Source organism: Oncorhynchus masou, unplaced genomic scaffold, assembly GCF_036934945.1.
Source record: "Oncorhynchus masou masou isolate Uvic2021 unplaced genomic scaffold, UVic_Omas_1.1 unplaced_scaffold_1685, whole genome shotgun sequence".
In the NCBI taxonomy this organism is placed as follows: Eukaryota; Metazoa; Chordata; class Actinopteri; order Salmoniformes; family Salmonidae; genus Oncorhynchus; species Oncorhynchus masou.
Window position 1 is genome coordinate 53,580 of NW_027006994.1, and position 18,198 is coordinate 71,777.

The window sequence follows — 18,198 nt, forward strand, 5'->3', positions numbered from 1 at the left end:
CCACTCCACCCTAACCCTCCTATCATACCACTCCACTCCACCCTAACCCTCCTGTTTACCACTCCACCCTAACCCTCCTGTCATACCACTCCACCCTAACCCTCCTATCATACCACTCCACTCCACCCTAACCCTCCTATCATACCACTCCACCCTAACCCTCCTATCATACCACTCCACCCTAACCCTCCTGTCATACCACTCCACCCTAACCCTCCTATCATACCACTCCACCCTAACCCTCCTATCATACCACTCCACTCCACCCTAACCCTCCTATCATACCACTCCACCCTAACCCTCCTATCATACCACTCCACCCTAACCCTAACCCTCCTGTCATACCACTCCACCCTAACCCTCCTATCATACCACTCCACCCTAACCCTCCTGTCATACCACTCCACCCTAACCCTCCTGCCATACCACTCCACCCTAACCCTCCTATCATACCACTCCACTCCACCCTAACCCTCCTATCATACCACTCCACCCTAACCCTCCTGTCATACCACTCCACCCTAACCCTCCTGTCATACCACTCCACCCTAACCCTCCTATCATACCACTCCACCCTAACCCTCCTATCACACCACTCCACCCTAACCCTCCTATCATACCACTCCACCCTAACCCTCCTATCATACCACTCCACCCTAACCCTCCTATCATACCACTCCACCCTAACCCTCCTATCATACCACTCCACCCTAACCCTCCTGTCATACCACTCCCCCCTAACCCTCCTATCATACCACTCCACCCTAACCCTCCTGTCATACCACTCCACCCTAACCCTCCTGCCATACCACTCCACCTAACCCTCCTGTCATACCACTCCACCCTAACCCTCCTGTCATACCACTCCACCCTAACCCTCCTACCACTCCACTCCACCCTAACTCTCCTATCATACCACTCCACCCTAACCCTCCTGTCATACCACTCCACCCTAACCCTCCTGTCACACCACTCCACCCTAACCCTCCTGCCATACCACTCCACCCTAACCCTCCTATCACACCACTCCACCCTAACCCTCCTGCCATACCACTCCACCCTAACCCTCCTATCATACCACTCCACCCTAACCCTCCTATCATACCACTCCACCCTAACCCTCCTACCACTCCACTCCACCCTAACCCTCCTATCATACCACTCCACCCTAACCCTCCTACCATACCACTCCACCCTAACCCTCCTATCATACCACCCCTCCACCCCTAACCCTCCTATCACACCACTCCACCCTAACCCTCCTGCCATACCACTCCACCCCTAACCCTCCTATCATACCACTCCACCCTAACCCTCCTATCACACCACTCCACCCTAACCCTCCTGTCATACCACTCCACCCTAACCCTCCTGCCATACCACTCCACCCTAACCCTCCTATCCCACTCCACCCTAACCCTCCTGTCATACCACTCCACCCTAACCCTCCTATCATACCACTCCACCCTAACCCTCCTACCACTACCACTCCACCCTAACCCTCCTATCATACCACTCCACCCTAACCCTCCTGTCATACCACTCCACCCTAACCCTCCTGTCACACCACTCCACCCTAACCCTCCTGTCATACCACTCCACCCTAACCCTCCTGTCACACCACTCCACCCTAACCCTCCTATCATACCACTCCACCCTAACCCTCCTATCACACCACTCCACCCTAACCCTCCTGTCATACCACTCCACCCTAACCCTCCTGCCATACCACTCCACCCTAACCCTCCTATCATACCACTCCACCCTAACCCTCCTGTCATACCACTCCACCCTAACCCTCCTGTCATACCACTCCACCCTAACCCTCCTACCACTCCACTCCACCCTAACCCTCCTATCATACCACTCCACCCTAACCCTCCTATCACACCACTCCACTCCACCCTAACCCTCCTACCATACCACTCCACCCTAACCCTCCTATCATACCACTCCACCCTAACCCTCCTGTCATACCACTCCACCCTACCCCTCCTGTCATACCACTCCACCCTAACCCTCCTGTCACACCACTCCACCCTAACCCTCCTATCATACCACTCCACCCTAACCCTCCTATCATACCACTCCACCCTAACCCTCCTGTCATACCACTCCACCCTAACCCTCCTGTCATACCACTCCACCCTAACCCTCCTATCATACCACTCCACCCTAACCCTCCTATCACACCACTCCACCCTAACCCTCCTGTCATACCACTCCACCCTAACCCTCCTATCATACCACTCCACCCTAACCCTCCTATCATACCACTCCACCCTAACCCTCCTATCATACCACTCCACCCTAACCCTCCTATCATACCACTCCACCCTCCTGTCATACCACTCCCCCCTAACCCTCCTATCATACCACTCCACCCTAACCCTCCTGTCATACCACTCCACCCCCAACCCTCCTGCCATACCACTCCACCCTAACCCTCCTACCACTCCACTCCACCCTAACCCTCCTATCATACCACTCCACCCTAACCCTCCTACCATACCACTCCACCCTAACCCTCCTACCATACCACTCCACCCTAACCCTCCTATCATACCACTCCACCCTAACCCTCCTATCATACCACTCCACCCTAACCCTCCTATCATACCACTCCACCCTAACCCTCCTACCATACCACTCCACTCCACCCTAACCCTCCTGCCATACCACTCCACCCTAACCCTCCTATCATACCACTCCACCCTAACCCTCCTGTCATACCACTCCACCCCTAACCCTCCTATCACACCACTCCACCCTAACCCTCCTGTCATACCACTCCACCCTAACCCTCCTGCCATACCACTCCACCCTAACCCTCCTATCATACCACTCCACCCTAACCCTCCTGTCATACCACTCCACCCTAACCCTCCTGTCATACCACTCCACCCTAACCCTCCTACCACTCCACTCCACCCTAACCCTCCTATCATACCACTCCACCCTAACCCTCCTGTCATACCACTCCACCCTAACCCTCCTGTCACACCACTCCACCCTAACCCTCCTGCCATACCACTCCACCCTAACCCTCCTACCACTCCACCACTCCACCCTAACCCTCCTGCCATACCACTCCACCCTAACCCTCCTATCATACCACTCCACCCTAACCCTCCTATCATACCACTCCACCCTAACCCTCCTACCACTCCACTCCACCCTAACCCTCCTATCATACCACTCCACCCTAACCCTCCTACCATACCACTCCACCCTAACCCTCCTGCCATACCACTCCACCCTAACCCTCCTATCACACCACTCCACCCTAACCCTCCTGCCATACCACTCCACCCTAACCCTCCTATCATACCACTCCACCCTAACCCTCCTATCACACCACTCCACCCTAACCCTCCTGTCATACCACTCCACCCTAACCCTCCTGACATACCACTCCACCCTAACCCTCCTATCATACCACTCCACCCTAACCCTCCTGTCATACCACTCCACCCTAACCCTCCTGTCATACCACTCCACCCTAACCCTCCTACCACTCCACTCCACCCTAACCCTCCTATCATACCACTCCAACCTAACCCTCCTGTCATACCACTCCACCCTAACCCTCCTGTCACACCACTCCACCCTAACCCTCCTGTCAAACCACTCCACCCTAACCCTCCTGTCACACCACTCCACCCTAACCCTCCTATCATACCACTCCACCCTAACCCTCCTATCACACCACTCCACCCTAACCCTCCTGTCATACCACTCCACAATAACCCTCCTGCCATACCACTCCACCCTAACCCTCCTATCATACCACTCCACCCTAACCCTCCTGTCATACCACTCCACCCTAACCCTCCTGTCATACCACTCCACCCTAACCCTCCTACCACTCCACTCCACCCTAACCCTCCTATCATACCACTCCACCCTAACCCTCCTATCATACCACTCCACCCTAACCCTCCTGTCATACCACTCCACCCTAACCCTCCTGTCACACCACTCCACCCTAACCCTCCTATCATACCACTCCACCCTAACCCTCCTGTCATACCACTCCACCCTAACCCTCCTGCCATACCACTCCACCCTAACCCTCCTATCATACCACTCCACCCTAACCCTCCTACCATACCACTCCACCCTAACCCTCCTATCACACCACTCCACCCCTAACCCTCCTATCACACCACTCCACCCTAACCCTCCTATCACACCACTCCACCCTAACCCTCCTGCCATACCACTCCCCCTAACCCTCCTATCACACCACTCCACCCTAACCCTCCTGTCATACCACTCCACCCTAACCCTCCTGCCATACCACTCCACCCTAACCCTCCTATCATACCACTCCACCCTAACCCTCCTGTCATACCACTCCACCCTAACCCCCTCCTGTCATACCACTCCACCCTAACCCTCCTACCACTCCACTCCACCCTAACCCTCCTATCATACCACTCCACCCTAACCCTCCTGTCATACCACTCCACCCTAACCCTCCTGTCATACCACTCCACCCTAACCCTCCTACCACTCCACTCCACCCTAACCCTCCTATCATACCACTCCACCCTAACCCTCCTGTCATACCACTCCACCCTAACCCTCCTGTCACACCACTCCACCCTAACCCTCCTGCCATACCACTCCACCCTAACCCTCCTATCACACCACTCCACCCTAACCCTCCTGCCATACCACTCCACCCTAACCCTCCTATCATACCACTCCACCCTAACCCTCCTGTCATGCCCTATCATACCACTCCACCCTAACCCTCCTACCACTCCACTCCACCCTAACCCTCCTATCATACCACTCCACCCTAACCCTCCTACCATACCACTCCACCCTAACCCTCCTGCCATACCACTCCACCCTAACCCTCCTATCACACCACTCCACCCTAACCCTCCTGCCATACCACTCCACCCTAACCCTCCTATCATACCACTCCACCCTAACCCTCCTATCACACCACTCCACCCTAACCCTCCTGTCATACCACTCCACCCTAACCCTCCTGCCATACCACTCCACCCTAACCCTCCTATCATACCACTCCACCCTAACCCTCCTGTCATACCACTCCACCCTAACCCTCCTGTCATACCACTCCACCCTAACCCTCCTACCACTCCACTCCACCCTAACCCTCCTATCATACCACTCCACCCTAACCCTCCTGTCATACCACTCCACCCTAACCCTCCTGTCACACCACTCCACCCTAACCCTCCTGTCATACCACTCCACCCTAACCCTCCTGTCACACCACTCCACCCTAACCCTCCTATCATACCACTCCACCCTAACCCTCCTATCACACCACTCCACCCTAACCCTCCTGTCATACCACTCCACCCTAACCCTCCTGCCATACCACTCCACCCCTAACCCTCCTATCATACCACTCCACCCCTAACCCTCCTGTCATACCACTCCACCCTAACCCTCCTGTCATACCACTCCACCCTAACCCTCCTACCACTCCACTCCACCCTAACCCTCCTATCATACCACTCCACCCTAACCCTCCTATCACACCACTCCACTCCACCCTAACCCTCCTACCATACCACTCCACCCTAACCTCCTATCATACCACTCCACCCTAACCCTCCTGTCATACCACTCCACCCTAACCCTCCTGTCATACCACTCCACCCTAACCCTCCTGTCACACCACTCCACCCTAACCCTCCTATCATACCACTCCACCCTAACCCTCCTATCATACCACTCCACCCTAACCCTCCTGTCATACCACTCCACCCTAACCCTCCTGTCATACCACTCCACCCTAACCCTCCTATCATACCACTCCACCCCTAACCCTCCTATCACACCACTCCACCCTAACCCTCCTGTCATACCACTCCACCCTAACCCTCCTATCATACCACTCCACCCTAACCCTCCTATCATACCACTCCACCCCTAACCCTCCTATCATACCACTCCACCCTCCTGTCATACCACTCCCCCTAACCCTCCTATCATACCACTCCACCCTAACCCTCCTGTCATACCACTCCACCCTAACCCTCCTGCCATACCACTCCACCCTAACCCTCCTACCACTCCACTCCACCCTAACTCTCCTATCATACCACTCCACCCTAACCCTCCTACCATACCACTCCACCCTAACCCTCCTACCATACCACTCCACCCTAACCCTCCTATCATACCACTCCACCCTAACCCTCCTATCATACCACTCCACCCTAACCCTCCTATCATACCACTCCACCCTAACCCTCCTACCATACCACTCCACTCCACCCTAACCCTCCTGCCATACCACTCCACCCTAACCCTCCTATCATACCACTCCACCCTAACCCTCCTGTCATACCACTCCACCCTAACCCTCCTATCACACCACTCCACCCTAACCCTCCTGTCATACCACTCCACCCTAACCCTCCTGCCATACCACTCCACCCTAACCCTCCTATCATACCACTCCACCCTAACCCTCCTGTCATACCACTCCACCCTAACCCTCCTGTCATACCACTCCACCCTAACCCTCCTACCACTCCACTCCACCCTAACCCTCCTATCATACCACTCCACCCCAACCCTCCTGTCATACCACTCCACCCTAACCCTCCTGTCACACCACTCCACCCTAACCCTCCTGCCATACCACTCCACCCTAACCCTCCTATCACACCACTCCACCCTAACCCTCCTGCCATACCACTCCACCCTAACCCTCCCTATCATACCACTCCACCCTAACCCTCCTATCATACCACTCCACCCTAACCCTCCTACCACTCCACTCCATCCTAACCCTCCTATCATACCACTCCACCCTCCTGTCATACCACTCCCCCTAACCCTCCTATCATACCACTCCACCCTAACCCTCCTGTCATACCACTCCACCCTAACCCTCCTGCCATACCACTCCACCCTAACCCTCCTACCACTCCACTCCACCCTAACTCTCCTATCATACCACTCCACCCCAACCCTCTTATCACACCACTCCACCCTAACCCTCCTGCCATACCACTCCACCCTAACCCTCCTATCATACCACTCCACCCTAACCCTCCTATCACACCACTCCACCCTAACCCTCCTGTCATACCACTCCACCCTAACCCTCCTGCCATACCACTCCACCCTAACCCTCCTATCATACCACTCCACCCTAACCCTCCTGTCATACCACTCCACCCTAACCCTCCTGTCATACCACTCCACCCTAACCCTCCTACCACACCACTCCACCCTAACCCTCCTATCATACCACTCCACCCTAACCCTCCTGTCATACCACTCCACCCTAACCCTCCTGTCACACCACTCCACCCTAACCCTCCTGTCATACCACTCCACCCTAACCCTCCTGCCATACCACTCCACCCTAACCCTCCTATCATACCACTCCACCCTAACCCTCCTGTCATACCACTCCACCCTAACCCTCCTGTCATACCACTCCACCCTAACCCTCCTACCACTCCACTCCACCCTAACCCTCCTATCATACCACTCCACCCTAACCCTCCTGTCATACCACTCCACCCTAACCCTCCTATCACACCACTCCACCCTAACCCTCCTGTCATACCACTCCACCCTAACCCTCCTGTCATACCACTCCACCCTAACCCTCCTGTCATACCACTCCACCCTAACCCTCCTATCATACCACTCCACCCTAACCCTCCTATCATACCACTCCACCCTAACCCTCCTGTCACACCACTCCACCCTAACCCTCCTGTCATACCACTCCACCCTAACCCTCCTACCATACCACTCCACCCTAACCCTCCTATCATACCACTCCACCCTAACCCTCCTGCCATACCACTCCACCCTAACCCTCCTACCATACCACTCCACCCTAACCCTCCTACCATACCACTCCCCCTAACCCTCCTGCCATACCACTCCCCCCTAACCCTCCTATCATACCACTCCACCCTAACCCTCCTGTCACACCACTCCACCCTAACCCTCCTATCATACCACTCCCCCCTAACCCTCCTATCATACCACTCCACCCTAACCCTCCTGTCATACCACTCCACCCTAACCCTCCTACCATACCACTCCACCCTAACCCTCCTATCATACCACTCCACCCTAACCCTCCTGTCATACCACTCCACCCTAACCCTCCTATCATACCACTCCCCCCTAACCCTCCTATCATACCACTCCACCCTAACCCTCCTGCCATACCACTCCACCCTAACCCTCCTACCATACCACTCCACCCTAACCCTCCTGTCATACCACTCAGCAGTGTTTTGTTTCCTCCTTCTCCCTGCAGCACCTGTCTTACGGTAACGACAGCCTGCACGTGGACGCAGCCTTCCAGCAGACCCTCTGGAGCGTGGCGACCGTCTGCTCGGGCAGCGAGGTGGCCCAAGGTAGGTCACAGACACTTACACACAATGTTCCAAGGTAGGTGTCTGTCTCTGCCTCAGATTGAGACTTCTCCAGGATTAATGGAGGGATGCTCTGGACTGACACCCATAAAGGGCCTAAACAAACATGGTGCTACTGTAAAAACTAATGGGGTCATGTAAATAGGAATGATGCTACTGTAAAATGATGCTACTGTAAAAGCTAATGGGGTCATATAAACAGGAATGATGCTACTGTAAAATGATGCTACTGTAAAAGCTCATGGGGGTCATGTAAACAGGAATGATGCTACTGTAAAATGATGCTACTGTAAAAGCTCATGGGGGTCATGTAAACAGGAATGATGCTACTGTAAAAGCTAATGGGGATCATATAAACAGGAATGATGCTACTGTAAAATGATGCTACTGTAAAAGCTCATGGGCGTCATGTAAACAGGAATGATGCTACTGTAAAATGATGCTACTGTAAAAGCTCATGGGCGTCATGTAAACAGGAATGATGCTACTGTAAAATGATGCTACTGTACAAGCTAATGGGGATCATATAAACATGAATGATGCTACTGTAAAATGATGCTACTGTACAAGCTAATGGGGATCATTCTAACAGGAATGATGCTACTGTAAAATGATGCTACTGTAAAAGCTAATGGGGATCATTCTAACAGGAATGATGCTACTGTAAAATTATGCTACTGTACAAGCTAATGGGGATCATTCTAACAGGAATGATGCTACTGTAAAATTATGCTACTGTACAAGCTAATGGGGATCATTCTAACAGGAATGATGCTACTGTAAAATGATGCTACTGTAATAGCTAATGGGGATCATATAAACAGGAATGATGCTACTGTAAAATGATGCTACTGTAAAATGATGCTACTGTAAAATGATGCTACTGTAAAAGCTAATGGGGGTCATTCTAACAGGAATGATGCTACTGTAAAATGATGCTACTGTAAAAGCTAATGGGGATCATTCTAACAGGAATGATGCTACTGTAAAAGCTAATGGGGATCATTCTAACAGGAATGATGCTACTGTAAAATGATGCTACTGTAAAAGCTAATGGGGATCATTCTAACAGGAATGATGCTACTGTAAAATGATGCTACTGTAATAGCTAATGGGGGTCATATAAACAGGAATGATGCTACTGTAGAAGCTAATAGGGGATCATATAAACAAAGATTGTTTAACAAACAGGGGGACATTGTATCCAAAGCCCCTGAGAAAAGATGAACTGACAAGACAACCAACTGGATTGACATCCTCCCTCCAACTGATGATTCATACAAGGGCTTATAGCAGTGAAATGCGATGTCATCAAATCAAATGTATTTATAAAGCCCTTCTTACGTCAGCTGATATCTCTAAGTGCTGTACAGAAACCCAGCCTAAAATCCCAAACAGCAAGCAATGCAGATGTAGAAGCACGGTGGCTAGGAAAAACTCCCCTAGAAATGTGTTTTATTTAGTTACTTGACTGAACCTTTATTTTGACATGGCTTCATGTCGAGACCAAGATCTCTTCTACAAATGAAAGATAAACACATCAAATACGAAATGCAAAACAGGAATAAAAAACACAATCATAGAAACCACACAAATTCATCACTGATCGCTGATGTTCCTGCACATTGATCTTATCTAATGTCATGTCTGGGACAGAGGCTTCCCGCTGTCTGGTCCAGAGGCTAACCAGTCCTCTCTCCAGCTGCAGGGTTCCTCTCCTCTCTCCCCCTGCAGGGTTCCTCTCTAATGCCTCTCCTCTCTCCCCCTGCAGGGTTCCTCTCCTCTCTCCCCCTGCAGGGTTCTTCTCTAATGCCACTCCTCTCTCTCCCTGCAGGGTTACTCTCCTCTCTCTCCCTGCAGGGTTCTTCTCTAATGCCTCTCCTCTCTCTCCCTGCAGGGTTACTCTCCTCTCTCCCCCTGCAGGGTTCCTCTCTAATGCCTCTCCTCTCCCCCTGCAGGGTTCCTCTCTAATGCCTCTCTTCTCTCCCCCTGCAGGGTTCCTCTCCTCTCTCTCCCTGCAGGGTTACTCTCCCTCTCTCTCCCTGCAGGGTTCCTCTCTAATGCCTCTCCTCTCTCCCCTGCAGGGTTCCTCTCTAATGCCTCTCCTCTCTCTCCCTGCAGGGTTCCTCTCCTCTCTCCCCCTGCAGGGTTCCTCTCTAATGCCTCTCCTCTCTCCCCCTGCAGGGTTCCTCTCTAATGCCTCTCCTCTCTCCCCCTGCAGGGTTCCTCTCCTCTCTCCCTGCAGGGTTCCTCTCTAATGCCTCTCCTCTCTCTCCCTGCAGGGTTCCTCTCCTCTCTCCCCCTGCAGGGTTCCTCTCTAATGCCTCTCCTCTCTCTCCCTGCAGGGTTACTCTCCTCTCTCCCCCTGCAGGGTTCCTCTCTAATGCCTCTCCTCTCTCCCCCTGCAGGGTTCCTCTCTAATGCCTCTCCTCTCTCTCCCTGCAGGGTTCCTCTCTAATGCCTCTCCTCTCTCTCCCTGCAGGGTTACTCTCCTCTCTCCCCCTGCAGGGTTCTTCTCTAATGCCTCTCCTCTCTCTCCCTGCAGGGTTACTCTCCTCTCTCCCCCTGCAGGGTTCTTCTCTAATGCCTCTCCTCTCTCCCCCTGCAGGGTTCTTCTCTAATGCCTCTCCTCTCTCCCCTGCAGGGTTCTTCTCTAATGCCTCTCCTCTCTCCCCTGCAGGGTTCCTCTCTAATGCCTCTCCTCTCTCCCCTGCAGGGTTACTCTCCTCTCTCCCCCTGCAGGGTTCTTCTCTAATGCCTCTCCTCTCTCCCCCTGCAGGGTTCTTCTCTAATGCCTCTCCTCTCTCTCCCTGCAGGGTTACTCTCCTCTCTCCCCCTGCAGGGTTCCTCTCTAATGCCTCTCCTCTCTCTCCCTGCAGGGTTCCTCTCCTCTCTCCCCCTGCAGGGTTCCTCTCCTCTCTCCCCCTGCAGGGTTCCTCTCTAATGCCTCTCCTCTCTCCCCCTGCAGGGTTCCTCTCTAATGCCTCTCCTCTCTCCCTGCAGGGTTCCTCTCCTCTCTCCCCCTGCAGGGTTCCTCTCTAATGTCTCTCCTCTCTCCCCCTGCAAGGTTCCTCTCTAATGCCTCTCCTCTCTCTCCCTGCAGGGTTCCTTTCCTCTCTCCCCCTGCAGGGTTCCTCTCCTCTCTCCCCCTGCAGGGTTCCTCTCTAATGCCTCTCCTCTCTCTCCCTGCAGGGTTCCTCTCCTCTCTCCCCCTGCAGGGTTCCTCTCCTCTCTCCCCTGCAGGGTTCCTCTCTAATGCCTCTCCTCTCTCCCCCTGCAGGGTTCCTCTCTAATGCCTCTCCTCTCTCTCCCTGCAGGGTTCCTCTCCTCTCTCCCCCTGCAGGGTTCCTCTCTAATGCCTCTCCTCTCTCCCCCTGCAGGGTTCCTCTCCTCTCCCCCCTGCAGGGTTCTTCTCTAATGCCTCTCCTCTCCCCCCTGCAGGGTTCCTCTGTAATGCCTCTCCTCTCTCCCCCTGCAGGGTTCCTCTCTAATGCCTCTCCTCTCTCCCCCTGCAGGGTTCTTCTCTAATGCCTCTCCTCTCTCCCCCTGCAGGGTTCCTCTCTAATGCCTCTCCTCTCTCCCCCTGCAGGGTTCCTCTCTAATGCCTCTCCTCTCTCTCCCCCTGCAGGTTCCTCTCCTCTCTCTCCCTGCAGGGTTCCTCTCCTCGCTCCAGCTGCAGGGTTCCTCTCCTCTCTCCCCTGCAGGGTTCTTCTCTAATGCCTCTCCTCTCTCCAGCTGCAGGGTTCCTCTCCTCTCTCCCCCTGCAGGGTTCATCTCTAATGCCTCTCCTCTCTCCCCCTGCAGGGTTCCTCTCCTCTCTCCCCCTGCAGGGTTCCTCTCTAATGCCTCTCCTCTCTCCCCCTGCAGGGTTCCTCTCCTCTCTCCCCCTGCAGGGTTCCTCTCTAATGCCTCTCCTCTCTCCCCCTGCAGGGTTCCTCTCCTCGCTCTCCCTGCAGGGTTCCTCTCTAATGCCTCTCCTCTCTCCCCCTGCAGGGTTCCTCTCTAATGCCTCTCCTCTCTCCCCCTGCAGGGTTCCTCTCCTAATGCCTCTCCTCTCTCCCCTGCAGGGTTCCTCTCCTCTCTCCCCCTGCAGGGTTCCTCTCTAATGCCTCTCCTCTCTCCCCCTGCAGGGTTCCTCTCCTCTCTCCCCCTGCAGGGTTCCTCTCCTCTCTCCCCCTGCAGGGTTCCTCTCCTCTCTCCCCCTGCAGGGTTCCTCTCCTCGCTCTCCCTGCAGGGTTCTTCTCTAATGCCTCTCCTCTCTCCCCCGGCAGGGTTCCTCTCTAATGCCTCTCCTCTCTCCCCCTGCAGGGTTCCTCTCTAATGCCTCTCCTCTCTCCCCCTGCAGGGTTCTTCTCTAATGCCTCTCCTCTCTCCCCCTGCAGGGTTCCTCTCTAATGCCTCTCCTCTCTCCCCCTGCAGGTTCCTCTCCTCTCTCTCCCTGCAGGGTTCCTCTCCTCGCTCCAGCTGCAGGGTTCCTCTCCTCTCTCCCCCTGCAGGGTTCTTCTCTAATGCCTCTCCTCTCTCCAGCTGCAGGGTTCCTCTCCTCTCTCCCCCTGCAGGGTTCTTCTCCTAATGCCTCTCCTCTCTCCCCCTGCAGGGTCCCTCTCCCTCTCTCCCCCTGCAGGGTTCCTCTCTAATGCCTCTCCTCTCTCCCCCTGCAGGGTTCCTCTCCTCTCACACCCTGCAGGGTTCCTCTCTAATGCCTCTCCTCTCTCCCCCTGCAGGGTTCCTCTCCTCGCTCTCCCTGCAGGGTTCCTCTCTAATGCCTCTCCTCTCTCCCCCTGCAGGGTTCCTCTCTAATGCCTCTCCTCTCTCCCCCTGCAGGGTTCCTCTCTAATGCCTCTCCTCTCTCCCCCTGCAGGGTTCCTCTCCTCTCTCCCCCTGCAGGGTTCCTCTCTAATGCCTCTCCTCTCTCCCCTGCAGGGTTCCTCTCCTCTCTCCCCCTGCAGGGTTCCTCTCCTCTCTCCCCCTGCAGGGTTCCTCTCCTCTCCCCCCTGCAGGGTTCCTCTCCTAATGCCTCTCCTCTCTCCCCCTGCAGGGTTCCTCTCCTCGCTCTCCCTGCAGGGTTCTTCTCTAATGCCTCTCCTCTCTCCCCCCGGCAGGGTTCCTCTCTAATGCCTCTCCTCTCTCCCCCTGCAGGGTTCCTCTCTAATGCCTCTCCTCTCTCCCCCTGCAGGGTTCTTCTCTAATGCCTCTCCTCTCTCCCCCTGCAGGGTTCCTCTCTAATGCCTCTCCTCTCTCCCCTGCAGGGTTCTTCTCTAATGCCTCTCCTCTCTCCCCTGCAGGGTTCCTCTCTAATGCCTCTCCTCTCTCTCCCTGCAGGGTTCCTCTCTAATGCCTCTCCTCTCCCCCTGCAGGGTTCCTCTCTAATGCCTCTCCTCTCTCCCCTGCAGGGTTCCTCTCTAATGCCTCTCCTCTCTCTCCCTGCAGGGTTCCTCTCCTCTCTCCCCCTGCAGGGTTCCTCTCCTCTCTCCCCCTGCAGGGTTCCTCTCTAATGCCTCTCCTCTCCCCCCTGCAGGGTTCCTCTCCCTCTCTCCCCCTGCAGGGTTCCTCTCCTCTCTCCCCCTGCAGGGTTCCTCTCTCCCTCCCCCTGCAGGGTTCCTCTCTAATGCCTCTCCTCTCCCCCTGCAGGGTTCCTCTCCTCGCTCTCCCTGCAGGGTTCTTCTCTAATGCCTCTCCTCTCTCCCCCGGCAGGGTTCCTCTCTAATGCCTCTCCTCTCTCCCCCTGCAGGGTTCCTCTCTAATGCCTCTCCTCTCTCCCCCTGCAGGGTTCTTCTCTAATGCCTCTCCTCTCTCCCCCTGCAGGGTTCCTCTGTAATGCCTCTCCTCTCTCCCCTGCAGGGTTCCTCTCTAATGCCTCTCCTCTCTCCCCCTGCAGGGTTCTTCTCTAATGCCTCTCCTCTCTCCCCCTGCAGGGTTCCTCTCTAATGCCTCTCCTCTCTCCCCCTGCAGGGTTCCTCTCTAATGCCTCTCCTCTCTCTCCCCCTGCAGGTTCCTCTCCTCTCTCTCCCTGCAGGGTTCCTCTCCTCGCTCCAGCTGCAGGGTTCCTCTCCTCTCTCCCCCTGCAGGGTTCTTCTCTAATGCCTCTCCTCTCTCCAGCTGCAGGGTTCCTCTCCTCTCTCCCCCTGCAGGGTTCTTCTCTAATGCCTCTCCTCTCTCCCCCTGCAGGGTCCCTCTCCTCTCTCCCCCTGCAGGGTTCCTCTCTAATGCCTCTCCTCTCCCCCTGCAGGGTTCCTCTCCTCTCTCCCCCTGCAGGGTTCCTCTCTAATGCCTCTCCTCTCTCCCCCTGCAGGGTTCCTCTCCTCGCTCTCCCTGCAGGGTTCCTCTCTAATGCCTCTCCTCTCTCCCCCTGCAGGGTTCCTCTCTAATGCCTCTCCTCTCCCCCTGCAGGGTTCCTCTCTAATGCCTCTCCTCTCTCCCCCTGCAGGGTTCCTCTCCTCTCTCCCCCTGCAGGGTTCCTCTCTAATGCCTCTCCTCTCTCCCCTGCAGGGTTCCTCTCCTCTCTCCCCCTGCAGGGTTCCTCTCCTCTCCCCCCTGCAGGGTTCCTCTCCTCTCTCCCCCTGCAGGGTTCCTCTCCTCGCTCTCCCTGCAGGGTTCTTCTCTAATGCCTCTCCTCTCTCCCCGGCAGGGTTCCTCTCTAATGCCTCTCCTCTCTCCCCCTGCAGGGTTCCTCTCTAATGCCTCTCCTCTCTCCCCCTGCAGGGTTCTTCTCTAATGCCTCTCCTCTCTCCCCCTGCAGGGTTCCTCTCTAATGCCTCTCCTCTCTCCCCCTGCAGGTTCCTCTCCTCTCTCTCCCTGCAGGGTTCCTCTCCTCGCTCCAGCTGCAGGGTTCCTCTCCTCTCTCCCCCTGCAGGGTTCTTCTCTAATGCCTCTCCTCTCTCCAGCTGCAGGGTTCCTCTCCTCTCTCCCCCTGCAGGGTTCTTCTCTAATGCCTCTCCTCTCTCCCCCTGCAGGGTCCCTCTCCTCTCTCCCCCTGCAGGGTTCCTCTCTAATGCCTCTCCTCTCTCCCCCTGCAGGGTTCCTCTCCTCTCTCCCCCTGCAGGGTTCCTCTCTAATGCCTCTCCTCTCTCCCCCTGCAGGGTTCCTCTCCTCGCTCTCCCTGCAGGGTTCCTCTCCCAATGCCTCTCCTCTCTCCCCCTGCAGGGTTCCTCTCTAATGCCTCTCCTCTCTCCCCCTGCAGGGTTCCTCTCTAATGCCTCTCCTCTCTCCCCCTGCAGGGTTCCTCTCCTCTCTCCCCCTGCAGGGTTCCTCTCTAATGCCTCTCCTCTCTCCCCCTGCAGGGTTCCTCTCCTCTCTCCCCCTGCAGGGTTCCTCTCCTCTCTCCCCCTGCAGGGTTCCTCTCCTCTCTCCCCCTGCAGGGTTCCTCTCTAATGCCTCTCCTCTCTCCCCCTGCAGGGTTCCTCTCCTCGCTCTCCCTGCAGGGTTCTTCTCTAATGCCTCTCCTCTCTCCCCGGCAGGGTTCCTCTCTAATGCCTCTCCTCTCTCCCCCTGCAGGGTTCCTCTCTAATGCCTCTCCTCTCTCCCCTGCAGGGTTCTTCTCTAATGCCTCTCCTCTCTCCCCCTGCAGGGTTCCTCTCTAATGCCTCTCCTCTCTCCCCCTGCAGGGTTCTTCTCTAATGCCTCTCCTCTCTCCCCCTGCAGGGTTCCTCTCTAATGCCTCTCCTCTCTCTCCCTGCAGGGTTCCTCTCTAATGCCTCTCCTCTCTCCCCCTGCAGGGTTCCTCTCTAATGCCTCTCCTCTCTCCCCCTGCAGGGTTCCTCTCTAATGCCTCTCCTCTCTCTCCCTGCAGGGTTCCTCTCCTCTCTCCCCCTGCAGGGTTCCTCTCTAATGCCTCTCCTCTCTCCCCCTGCAGGGTTCCTCTCCTCTCTCCCCCTGCAGGGTTCTTCTCTAATGCCTCTCCTCTCTCCCCCTGCAGGGTTCCTCTCTAATGCCTCTCCTCTCTCTCCCGGCAGGGTTCCTCTCTAATGCCTCTCCTCTCTCCCCTGCAGGGTTCCTCTCTAATGCCTCTCCTCTCCCCCCTGCAGGGTTCTTCTCTAATGCCTCTCCTCTCTCCCCCTGCAGGGTTCCTCTCTAATGCCTCTCCTCTCTCCCCCTGCAGGTTCCTCTCCTCTCTCTCCCTGCAGGGTTCCTCTCCCTCGCTCCAGCTGCAGGGTTCCTCTCCTCTCTCCCCCTGCAGGGTTCTTCTCTAATGCCTCTCCTCTCTCCAGCTGCAGGGTTCCTCTCCTCTCTCCCCTGCAGGGTTCTTCTCTAATGCCTCTCCTCTCTCCCCTGCAGGGTCCCTCTCCTCTCTCCCCCTGCAGGGTTCCTCTCTAATGCCTCTCCTCTCTCCCCCTGCAGGGTTCCTCTCCTCTCTCCCCCTGCAGGGTTCCTCTCTAATGCCTCTCCTCTCTCCCCCTGCAGGGTTCCTCTCCCTCGCTCTCCCTGCAGGGTTCCTCTCTAATGCCTCTCCTCTCTCCCCCTGCAGGGTTCCTCTCTAATGCCTCTCCTCTCTCCCCCTGCAGGGTTCCTCTCTAATGCCTCTCCTCTCTCCCCTGCAGGGTTCCTCTCCTCTCTCCCCCTGCAGGGTTCCTCTCTAATGCCTCTCCTCTCCCCCTGCAGGGTTCCTCTCCTCTCCCCCTGCAGGGTTCCTCTCCTCTCTCCCCCTGCAGGGTTCCTCTCCTCTCTCCCCCTGCAGGGTTCCTCTCTAATGCCTCTCCTCTCTCCCCCTGCAGGGTTCCTCTCCTCGCTCTCCCTGCAGGGTTCTTCTCTAATGCCTCTCCTCTCTCCCCCGGCAGGGTTCCTCTCTAATGCCTCTCCTCTCTCCCCCTGCAGGGTTCCTCTCTAATGCCTCTCCTCTCTCCCCCTGCAGGGTTCTTCTCTAATGCCTCTCCTCTCTCCCCCTGCAGGGTTCCTCTCTAATGCCTCTCCTCTCTCCCCCTGCAGGGTTCTTCTCTAATGCCTCTCCTCTCTCCCCCTGCAGGGTTCCTCTCTAATGCCTCTCCTCTCTCCCCTGCAGGGTTCCTCTCTAATGCCTCTCCTCTCTCCCCCTGCAGGGTTCCTCTCTAATGCCTCTCCTCTCTCCCCCTGCAGGGTTCCTCTCTAATGCCTCTCCTCTCTCTCCCTGCAGGGTTCCTCTCCTCTCTCCCCCTGCAGGGTTCCTCTCTAATGCCTCTCCTCTCTCCCCTGCAGGGTTCCTCTCCTCTCTCCCCTGCAGGGTTCTTCTCTAATGCCTCTCCTCTCTCCCCCTGCAGGGTTCCTCTCTAATGCCTCTCCTCTCTCTCCCTGCAGGGTTCCTCTCTAATGCCTCTCCTCTCTCCCCCTGCAGGTTCCTCTCCTCTCTCCCCCTGCAGGGTTCTTCTCTAATGCCTCTCCTCTCTCCAGCTGCAGGGTTCCTCTCTAATGCCTCTCCTCTCTCCCCTTGCAGGGTTCCTCTCCAGCTGCAGGGTTCCTCTCTAATGCCTCTCCTCTCTCCCCCTGCAGGGTTCCTCTCTAATGCCTCTTCTCTCTCCCCCTGCAGGGTTCCTCTCTAATGCCTCTCCTCTCTCCCCCTGCAGGGTTCCTCTCTAATGCCTCTCCTCTCTCCCCCTGCAGGGTTCCTCTCCTCTCTCCAGCTGCAGGGTTCCTCTCTAATGCCTCTCCTCTCTCCCCTTGCAGGGTTCCTCTCTAATGCCTCTCCTCTCTCCCCCTGCAGGGTTCATGATCGGTGGGGACGTGCTGAGGCTGCTCCATGGTCACATGGATGAATGTCTGACAGTGCCGTCGGGAGAACATGGGGAGGAGCAGCGCAGGTACGTGGTTGACTGGGAGA

At 56.0% G+C, this 18,198-nt stretch overlaps 1 protein-coding gene across 1 annotated transcript in view; it reads left to right on the forward strand.

Moving 5' to 3' along the window:
* The window catches only part of LOC135531967 (ryanodine receptor 2-like), an 83,616-nt gene that overhangs the window by 17,293 nt on the left and 48,125 nt on the right, over positions 1–18,198 (forward strand). The window contains exons 5-6 of the mRNA XM_064959659.1: positions 8,294–8,393; positions 18,082–18,178. Of these exons, the coding sequence (XP_064815731.1) occupies positions 8,294–8,393; positions 18,082–18,178 (197 nt within the window). The remainder of the gene's footprint in view (positions 1–8,293; positions 8,394–18,081; positions 18,179–18,198) is intronic.